Source organism: Sinocyclocheilus rhinocerous, unplaced genomic scaffold (genome assembly GCF_001515625.1).
Source record: "Sinocyclocheilus rhinocerous isolate Xijiao unplaced genomic scaffold, SAMN03320098_v1.1 scaffold3529, whole genome shotgun sequence".
Classification (NCBI taxonomy): Eukaryota; Metazoa; Chordata; class Actinopteri; order Cypriniformes; family Cyprinidae; genus Sinocyclocheilus; species Sinocyclocheilus rhinocerous.
Window position 1 is genome coordinate 281,759 of NW_015638987.1, and position 10,647 is coordinate 292,405.

At 43.9% G+C, this 10,647-nt stretch overlaps 1 protein-coding gene across 1 annotated transcript in view; it reads left to right on the forward strand.

Annotated features, from left to right (window-relative positions):
* The window catches only part of kdm6al (lysine (K)-specific demethylase 6A, like), a 37,835-nt gene extending 28,697 nt beyond the window's left edge, over positions 1–9,138 (forward strand). The window contains exons 24-33 of the mRNA XM_016566388.1: positions 4,727–4,932; positions 5,254–5,315; positions 5,399–5,473; positions 6,786–6,934; positions 7,024–7,138; positions 7,254–7,441; positions 7,519–7,660; positions 8,311–8,437; positions 8,512–8,682; positions 8,951–9,138. Coding sequence (XP_016421874.1) covers positions 4,727–4,932; positions 5,254–5,315; positions 5,399–5,473; positions 6,786–6,934; positions 7,024–7,138; positions 7,254–7,441; positions 7,519–7,660; positions 8,311–8,437; positions 8,512–8,682; positions 8,951–8,980 — 1,265 coding nt within the window. The 3' untranslated portion in view covers positions 8,981–9,138. The remainder of the gene's footprint in view (positions 1–4,726; positions 4,933–5,253; positions 5,316–5,398; positions 5,474–6,785; positions 6,935–7,023; positions 7,139–7,253; positions 7,442–7,518; positions 7,661–8,310; positions 8,438–8,511; positions 8,683–8,950) is intronic.
* The last annotated feature ends 1,509 nt before the right edge of the window (positions 9,139–10,647 follow it).

A 10,647-nucleotide genomic window follows, 5' to 3' on the forward strand; every position in this document is an offset into this window, starting at 1 on the left:
TGTGATGGATGATGTATAATTATGAAAGATTAATTGTTCAGGCTGAATATAGCCTGTGGGAAAAAAACTGTTCTTGTGCCTGGCTGTTCTGGTGGTCAGTGCTCTGTAGCGCCGACCAGAAGGTAACAGTTCGAAGAGAGAGTGGGCTGGGTGTGAGGGGTCCAAGGTGATTTTTTTAGCCCTTTTCCTCACTCTGGAGATGTAAAGATCTTGGAGGCTGGGCAGAGGGGCACCGATAATCCTCTCAGCAGTCCTGACTGTCCGTTGTAGTCTCTCGATGTCTGATTTTGTAGCTGAACCAAACCAGACAGTTATGGATGAACACAGGACAGACTCAATGATAGCAGAGTAGAACTGTTGCAGCAGCTCCTGTGGCAGGTTGAAACGGGTTGCAGGGGGTGAATGTGTGAAGTGCAGATCAGAGCGGGTGGGGGGTGAGAGCCTGGCCTTTTCAAATCAGCAGTAAAACACATTCAGATCGTCAGCCAGTTGTTGATTCTCCACAGACTGTGGGGTGGTGTCTTGTACAAGGTGATGTTCCTCAGACCAGTCCATACTGACGCCGGATCGTTGACTGAACGCTCTTTTCTCATCTCCTTTGTTAGTCTGTTCCTGGCCTGGTTATACAAGATTTTATCCCCACTTCTGTAAGCATCCTCTTTGGTGTGACGAAGCTGTTTGAGTTTCCCAGTAAACCACGGTTTATCATTATTAAATAAGTGTACAGGGGTTGCAGATATCCTCACAGAAACTGATACATGAAAAAGGAAGGAAAGGGAAGGACGTGATGTGTGGCCAAGTATGGTGACCCATACTTGGAATTTGTGCTCTGCATTTCACCCATCCAAGTGCACACACACAGCAGTGAGAAGTGAACAAACACACACAGCAGTGAACACACACCCGGAGAGCAGTTGGTGGTTCGGTTCTTGCTCAAGGGTCTCACCTCAGTCATGGTATTGAAGGTGGAAGAGAGCGCTTGGTCATTCACAATCCCTGTCGGACATGAGACTAGAACCCGCAACCTTTGGGTTGCAAGTCAAACTCTCTAACCATTAGGCCATGACTGCCCCTAATGTTACAGTCTCTGTGAGCTCGTCCAGATCGGTGGCTGCAGCTTCAAAAACACTCCAGGTCGAAACAGGCTTGTAAATCCCGCTCTGCTTCATTAGTCCATCTTTTAACAGTCCTTAAAACAGGTTTAGCTGATTTCAGTTTCTGCCTGTAGGTCAGTATAAGATGAACCAAACAGTGATCAGAGAGGTGATGTCCTTCAGGTAGGCCAGGACCAGTCTCTCAAGTGACTTCATGACCACAGATGTGAGAGCGACAGGTCTGTAGTCGTTAAGTCCAGTGATTTTGGGCTTTTTGGGGACCGGAATGATGGTGGAGCGTTTGAAGCAGCAGGGAACTTCACACAGCTCCAATGATCTGTTGAAGATCTGTGTGAAGATGGGGGCCAGTTGGTCAGCGCAGACTTTTAAACAGGCAGGTGAAACACCATCTGGGCCTGAAGCTTTTCTAGATTTCTGCTTCCTGAAGACCCGGTTCACATCCTCTACACAGACCTTAAGCACAGGTTGAATGGTGGGGGAGGGAGGGAGGGGGGTTGCAGGGGTGGTAGGTGAAGGTGTGAAGTGCAGATCAGAGCGGATGGGGGGTGGTAGACGATCCTTTTCAAATCTGCAGTAAAACACATTCAGATCGTCAGCCAATTGTTGATTCTCCGCAAGCTGTGGGGGTGGTGTCTTGTACATGGTGATGTTCCTCAGACCAGTCCATACTGACGCTGGATCGTTTGCTGAAAGCTCTTTTCTCAGCTTTTCTGAGTAGTTTTTTTTAGCCACTCTGATCTCCTTTGTTAGTCTGTTCCTGGCCTGGTTATACAAGATTTTATCCCCACTTCTGTAAGCATCCTCTTTGGCGTGACGAAGCTGTTTGAGTTTCCCAGTAAACCACGGTTTATCATTATTAAATGATAAGAATGTCCTGGTAGGAATGCACATATCTTCACAGAAACTGATATATGAAGTTACAGTCTCTGTGAGCTCGTCCAGATCGGTGGCTGCAGCTTCAAAGATGCTCCAATCAGTGAGGTCAAAACAAGCTTGTAAATGCTGCTCTGCTTCATTAGTCCATCTTTTTACAGTCCTTAATACAGGTTTAGCTGATTTCAGTTTCTGCCTGTAGGTCGGTATAAGATTAACCAAACAGTGATCAGAGAGCCCCAAAGCTGCTCGTGGGACAGAGTGATATGCATCCTTTATTGCTGTGTAACAGTGATCCAAAATAGTGCTGTCTCTGGTGGGACACGTAATGTGCTGCTTGTATTTTGGCAGTTCACGGGAGAGATTTGATTTGTTAAAATCTCCAAGAATGATTTAAATAGAGTCTGGGTACCTTTGCTCCATTTCAGTCATTTGTTCGGCCAGCTGTTGCATCGCGGCGCTCACGCACGCGTCCGGAGGCACGTACACATTCACGAGAATAAACTCCCGCGGCGAGTACAAAGGTTTACAGTTTAAGAATAGTGCCTCTAAGTTAGGACCGCATACCTTTTCCAGGGTTGTTACATCTGATCATCAACTTTCGTTGATGTAGAAACACAATCCAGCACCTCTGGTTTTCCCCGTTAACTCCGCGATGCGATCCGCTCTGAACAGAAGCCCGGCAGATGAAGCATGTTATCCGGAATGGCTTCCCTCAGCCAGGTTTCAGTGAAGCACAGCGCAGCAGAGTGTGAGGAGTCCTTGTTGGTGCGGATGAGAAGTTCATCCGTTTTGTTGAGAAGGGAACGGACATTCGCGCGATGAATGCTTGGGAGCGCAGTTCGAAAGCCTCGCGCGGAGCTTAACCAGCATGCTTCCCTAAACTTAATTTTTGATTAGTAATATGCATTGCTAAGAACTTCATTTGAACAACTTTAAAGATGATTTTCTCAATATTTAGATTTTTTTGCACCCTCAGATTCCAGGTTTTCAAATAGTTGTATCTCAACCAAATATTGTCCGATCCTAACAAACCATACATCAATGGAAAGCTTATTTATTGTGTAATGTGGATTCTTGTGGGAATGATGTGTTTCTCTGTGGTTGCCATGGCAACTATAAAACAGATTGAGACTTGCTTTGCTCCATTGTTGCACAGAATTCAAGGACGTTTGGCCGGTTTGCTGGATGAAATGCAAAATTCTCTGACTGATTTACAGCTCACACTAGTATTATAGATTAGTATTATTATAGACATTAGTATTATACAAATCTTTTGACACTTGTGAAGCTTTTCTCGGCTGTACTTGGTCTGTCACATTATCAAATCAGTTATTAGGTGATATAATATCATATGACAATTTTAAACATTAGTTACATGTGCATAAATACACTTGACAGATGCTTTTATCCAGACTCAGAAGTGTGTAACGCAAGCTCTTCTTGCTATGCTGACTTGATTTCAGATTAAAATTTTTAGTCCATGTGTTTCTAACATGTTGCCGCAGTGGGAAACTAGCATAAAATGGTCAGTTTTCTCTTTCAGGTCAAGTACTGTCATAGTGGAACAAATTTTGCTGATTAAATTAAACATTTGGTTTAATGACAGACATTTAGAGGAAGCGGTTTCAGCCTGAGGTTTGTTACGGCCGCAGTCACAGACAGCTGGACATCCGTATATCTGTGTAGATGTTTCTGTTGTTCAGACTGGACACCGCTGCGTTCACAGTGTTTACAGATGTCTTTAATGCCACAGGGACGGGGTTCGTCTAGATGCACTGACAGATGCTCAAAAGGAGACAGGAAGAAATAGATTTTTACATATAAATAACATTTATATATCGCAATTATATATCTTTTTTTAAGACTGTTCAGCAAAACTGGACTTGTTTTCCCTGTGTTTGACGGGTTTGAGCGTTCCTGTGGTGCCATCAGCCAGTCAGTGTTATCTTGATATTATTTTCCTGTGATATTAGGGTTGTGTCGATAGACGATAGTATCATGTATCGATGATCGTCAGAGATATTGCCTGTGGCTGATGCCTTTGACGATAGCAAGACTATTATTATTATTATCCGGCTAGTAATACTATCTACTTCATATTAGGGCTTATTTGTTGCATTATATTTATTTTTCCGTGTTTTCACAGTGTTGAGTGTTATAACCAATCACACACGACTATACTGAGCTTATGAATGCAATGGCCAGTCAGAGGCGTTCAGATGAGTCACCGCTGACTGAACTCTGACTCGCGAGTTGTCATCATAAACAACAAAGTGCAGGTGTGAGAATAAGAGATTTATTCATCATACAGTGTAGATTCACTGATTATAACGGGAGTGTTTGTAAAGTGCATAAACTCGCGCTAGACTGAGCTTATGAGGATGTTTGGATGTAACTTACGATGTTTCTATTTATTTATATTAAACACAAATTCAGTCTTATTTAAGACGTTAGGCTGCTTTTAGCCTTATGCTGGAGTTGGTTCACTTTCCGGCAATGAAGCGAAGTAAATAAATTGGCAGGATAATATCGTGTATCGGCGATCTCACAGGCTGACGATAGTATGATATGAATATTGAGCATGTCGCCCAACACTATGGTATATGAAGCAAACGCTCATCCGGTGAGAGCGGCAGGTTTGTGTGGTCTGTACAGGTGTTCTCCGGGTGTTTCTGATCGGTGTAGTTGAACACCTGTAGGATCTTGGATCATGTTTGTATTCTCTGTCTCTGTAGATTTGGGCCTGTTCTCCACGAAGACACTAGTAGAGGCAAACCCGGAGCACCTGGTGGAGGTGCGGACGCAGCTGTGTCAGCCGGCCGATGAGAACTGGGACGCCAGCGGTCTGAAGAAGCAGTGGCGCTGCGAGAGCATCCGCTCCTACACCACCATCTCCACATACGCACAGTACCAGGCCTCGTCCTTCCAGGAGTCGCTGCGGGTGAGACGCACGCACACAGATCGCAGCTCATTACAGCTAGCATTAGAGCTGGGATCCAAAACCAGTCCCATTTGACAACCGGAGACGCGTGCCTTTCAAGTCTGCTTAACGATTCCTGCGTTCGCATTTTAATGTGATATAAAACGATTTAAGCGCAGGAACGGAAAGAACTTGTGCCCTGTTTGTGTACAGCGCAGACGTCTGAAGCATATAGCATGTCATGATATAAATTTTGGCCATATCGTCCAGCCCTACGTTAGCACAATGATCGGTTACGTGTGGCATTTTGCATATTAAATAACCGTGTTTGTGTGGTTTCAGGAAGAGAATGAGAAGAAGGGCCAGAAGGAGCTGTCAGACTCTGAAGCGACGTCATCAGAAACGTGAGTGTCGCGCGCCTAACGTCCGCTGAAGTGCTTTAGCTGCGCTGACGTAAACCTGCACTTACTCTCTCCCGTCTGCTCAGTGTTCCCAGGAGGCAGAAGGGTCCTTTCAAACAAGTCAAGTTTGGGACGAACATTGACGTCTCCGATGAAAAGAAGTGAGTTTTCATGAGGTTTCCTTTTTGCACTTCTTGTCAAGTTGTTTGTATTTGCAAGCAGTAGTGGTGTGCTATATTGACCAAAAATGATATCTCGACATTTTCTGGGATTTTATCGATAACGATAATTAGACGATGTTGTGCTGAGAGTGTTATTGTCCTGATATCTTAAGGACCGCCGTGGACAGCTGACTCCTAAAGTTTTTGATATTCTTCATATTCTGTGTGATGGTGATAGAAATTAATCTTTTTCAACAAGTTTTAATTGATTTTTACCTTTTATGGGCATTTTCTACCTTTTTATAAAGCCATTTTTTCTGAAAGTGTGCATAATCTTTTGAGTCAGATTTTTACATTTAATCAGTCAATTAGAATAATAAGACATTTGGGCTGTTACCATACAAATGAAATCAGTTCAGTATCAACTAAATTAATCTTTGCAATGCAGAGGAAACACAGAAGCTGCGTCTGAAGAGGCATTTAGATGTATTTACACACTGTTTAATGCAGCTCAGAGGAACATGAATGCTTTAACCTGCAGTTACAAATGCATAAATAATATTTTGATATTTTAAATACAAAATGTTGAATGCTGATATTTGAAATTATTTAAAAATTGAACAAATAGGCTACTTTAAATGTGAAGTTAAAACCGCCAGCAGGTGGCAGCAAGTCACTGTTAATAAGTGAATCATTGCGATTGAACCGAATCATTTAAACGGTTGATTCATTCAGGAACGAATCACTGTCATGTTGCTCAGAGACGCAAAACAACGCTGTGGCTGTGTTTGGAATGATTTTTGTTGTTGAAATAGAGCAAAAACAGCCAATATGGTGTCTAAACCGTAAGTCTCTTAATTAACTTCTAGTTTATTGAACTGTTGTAAAAAATCAATATCACATTAGTAATCATGCTGATTTTTGAAAAAACGCCACTCTTTGTGTGATATTGATTAACTATATGAAATGATATAAAAATATAAATTTTCTGCCCTATATCCTAAATGTTGTAATCATTTTAAAGCCTTTTAATAGTCTAACCTAGTAGACTTCACGTCATGTATGTGTGCACTCTGTAAGTGTGTTTTGTTTGGTTTTGCTCGATAATGTCAAATCACACATCGTTAAAAAAACAATGACGACATTATCGCAGACGATGTATATCGCACACCCCTAGCAAGCAGTGATTTCAGATTTCCTGAGTTTAACATGTCTCTGAATGCAGTTTACGAGGCTGTGAGAATGACAGTCCACAGCTTTTCTGTAATGTAAGTCTGCCAGTCAAATAAAGCCGAGGCGCTGCCCCCTGCAGGTGGAAGCTGCAGCTGCAGGAACTCAGTAAGCTGCCTGCGTTTGCGCGTGTGGTGTCTGCTGGGAACCTGCTGAGTCACGTGGGGCACAGCATTCTGGGTATGAACACGGTCCAGCTCTTCATGAAAGTCCCAGGCAGCAGAACTCCAGGTGAGACGCCGCTGTTATCGTGACGCTTCAGAAGCGCAGTCAAACCAGTCTGTCGCAGCCGGTCATGTGATCTCTCTGTTTGTGTTCAGGCCATCAGGAGCACAATAACTTCTGCGCCGTCAACATCAACATCGGGCCGGGCGACTGCGAGTGGTTTGCCGTGCCGGAGCCGTACTGGGGCGTGATGAGCGAGTTCTGTGAGAAGTACGTGACGTTCGTGAGTCGCTTCAGAGCTGTATGGCTCTCGTGAACGTTTCGTTAAATCGTCTGACGGATCTTTAAAGTGGCTTCTGTTGATATGCAAGAGTCTCTCTTTCAGGAACAACATCAACTTCCTGAAGGGCTCGTGGTGGCCGAATCTGGAGGATCTGTTCGAGGCTAACGTGCCGGTGTACCGCTTCATCCAGCGGCCTGGAGATCTGGTGTGGCTGAACACGGGGACGGTGCACTGGGGTCAGGCCATCGGCTGGTGCAATAACATCTCGTGGAGCGTGGGCCCTCTGACCGGTGCGCAGATGTTCAGCCTGGCTCTCTGCATGTTTCTGGCTTGTTGTGTGATTGTCGTGTTTGTCTGTTTCCTGCAGCGTATCAGTACAAGCTGGCCGTCGAACGTTACGAGTGGAACAAACTCCAGAGCGTCAAATCTATGGTTCCCATGGTGCATCTGTCCTGGAACATGGCGAGGAACATTAAAGTGTCCGACCACAAGCTGTTTGAGATGATCAAGTGAGTGTGATGTTTCCTCGATCGATGTTAGGGGTGTTGACATTAATCGTGTCTACGAAATACTATTTCACGGTAACAATATATTTCACGACATAGTCATTAATATATGTAGTTATTCTGAAAATCGACAAAAAGGACTTTGTATAATAACTCAAATACTTCAGAAAGGAAAATTGCTTTGCTCCAGCGCGGTGAAGACTGACATGACGCTCATGTGTGCGCGCGTGCATCGTAATAATGCAATCGGTTCATTTGAGCATCAAGTTGAGACTAGAGAGAATCGCGGTGGCAGGATAGTGTTTCAGTGTTTTACTGTAGATATGCTTTCATTTCTGTGGTTTGGAGTGCAGTACGTATTAGATGCACAAACCCACGTACTGACAGACTTTCACTGCGCTGTGTGTGTGTTTGTCCTGAAGCTCGATCGCGGCTGGGTTAAACACACTTGCGTCTCTGAATACTTTTATGATAGGAACTTGATGTAAACACAGTGAGTTATGTTTTCAGAACAGCACAAAACATCTGATATGTGGAAGCAGATCTGTGCATTAGTGTGAATGCAGTCTATTAAAGCTGCCACTGTCTGTGTCCGTGTCCGAGTCTCCTCTGATGATCTGGATGGATTGGTAAAACATGTCTGTGGTTCACAGGTTCTGTCTGCTGCGGACGCTCAAGCAGTGTCAGACGATTAAAGAGGCGCTGGTGTCTGCTGGGAAGGAGACCGTCTGGCACAGAAGAAGCCGAGATGAGCCGGCTCATTACTGCAGCATCTGTGAGGTGAGTGCTGGACTCTACAGCAGAATAACTGTCCGCGCTCATCTGAGTCACGCTCCTGTGCTGCTGTGTTGCAGGTGGAGGTGTTTAACCTGCTCTTTGTGACGAGCCACAGTTACTCCAGGAAGTCCTGCGTGGTTCAGTGTCAGGATTGCGCTCGGAAGGCCAGCAGTGAGCTCGACGGTTTCGTGGTGCTGCAGCAGTTCAGGATGGAGGACCTCGTGCAGGTTTACGACCAGTTCTCATTAGTAAGTCGCTTTATTTGACTGAATATGTCGTTCATGTACCAGCGTGTGTGTCCTTTTGCTCGAACAGCAGGCTAACTAGTGACGGTTCAAGCAGCGTTTGCAGGTTTAGTCACGGTTTGTGTCTGAATTGAGACGTCACTGGCTTCTGTGTGTGTGAATCATGACATGAGCAGCATGCAGGGTTGGAGAAGTCATGGAAATTTATTGGTAAAAATGTGTATAAACCCTGAGCATGAATAACGCTCTGCGCTCACCTTGTGTTTTGTAGGCTCCTGCTCTGCATTCGTCTTCATCTTGACATTAAGACGCTGTACATGTGGAGAATATCGCATTACAGGAACTCTCTAAACGGACCATTTCTGATATTCAGGACCGTGGCGCTCGTCTCTCGCGTGGCTGGGGACCATCGGAGAGCACGGGACCGTCGGCTCAAGTGGCTGTGTGTGTCTATGCAACCTGTTTATAAACTGCAGCGTGTGACTGTGGCCTGCGGGGGGCGCTAGTGAGGAACTTCCCCTCTACACACCTCTTCCTGAACGGGCCGCTCGCCTCTGCTTCACGTGAGAAATTAATCACAAAAACTGTGGAGGAATTTATGGGAAACTGGTTTTGTACATATTGTCTGTCACAACTGGCATCGTCACTTACAGACTACTGACTTTGAGACGTTCTTTTTGTATTTTGTTAACATGCTGAAACCTGAAATCTCTTTCCTCGTGTCTCAAGGGTTCGCCTTCACGGAGCGCTAGCCTAGCTTTTTGTACAGTAGATAGCGATTTTACAACGACTTTGGATGGCAAAATCTACAAAAAAATAAAAATATTTGTAATGTGAAGAATTAGGTGATATATAATTTTTTACTGCTTTTATGTTTTACCTGTCTCGTTCTTTTGACACCATGTTGGATATTTTGTTTCTTAGGTAAGAAAAAGGAAAAAATTGTGGAAAAAAACAACAGCCAAGTCACAAAGAAAATGGGTTGCACATAGAGTAAGGAATAAATGGTCTGTTTTTTTCCTTCCTTGTTTGTTTCTAATCCTGATGTACATTTACACTATTTATAAATACATATTTATTGCTTGAAGATATTTGTGGATGGAATGCTGTTATTTTTCCCAGAGTACCTGCCATTAAATTTGAAGGAGTTTGGTCATTTAAACTACTCCTGCATTTTTCTATATAGAATTAAACTGCTTAGTAAGCATTGTACAGAAACTATAAAATTGTTTTATTGTTTGAAGAATGTTTTATGAGTTATTAAACAAGTTGTCAACATATGTGCCGACACGTGGAGATCCTTCTCTTGGCCTCCTCTGAAATCTGTATGATTTTGTATACAGTGACAATTGTCAAGCGAGTGTTTTGAAATATTAGTTTATTTTAAAATGCTCGTTCCCTTTTAAAGTTTTTTTGTTGTTGTTGTCGGACAAGACCTGCAGCCTTGCTAGAAGATTCGCAACGATACCCCATTCACTATCACTGTATACAGTAATTAAGTCACGCTCCTGAGGTCTGTTACTATTGAACAGGCCTTTTGAAACCTCCAGAAAGGTTCAAGTTCATCTGCGTTCACTGACAAACATTTACAAATGGACTTATTGTTTACGTGTGACGTGCAGCCTGTCTGCTCTTAACGAGTGTTCCTCATTTGCTCGGTGAAATTCACCTGTCTGGTGAGAAGACGCTCCTCCAGAAGTCTTGTGCTTCAGGAGCCGCTTGAATGTGGTTTGGTCTTCTGTGGTTTGGTCCGTAATGGCCTCTTGTTATGCAAGAATCTCTTGTCTTCGTTTCCCCCTTATTTGTACTTTTCACAATCTGTTATTGTTTAATGCAAAGCTGAAGCTAATGAGTTTCCTCTAAAGTAACTGCAGTCAGCAGCTAGAGAACTGCGTGTGTGTGTGTGAGAGAGAGAGAGTGTGTGTGAGAGAGAGTGTGTGTGTGTGTGTGTGAGAGAGAGAGAGAGTG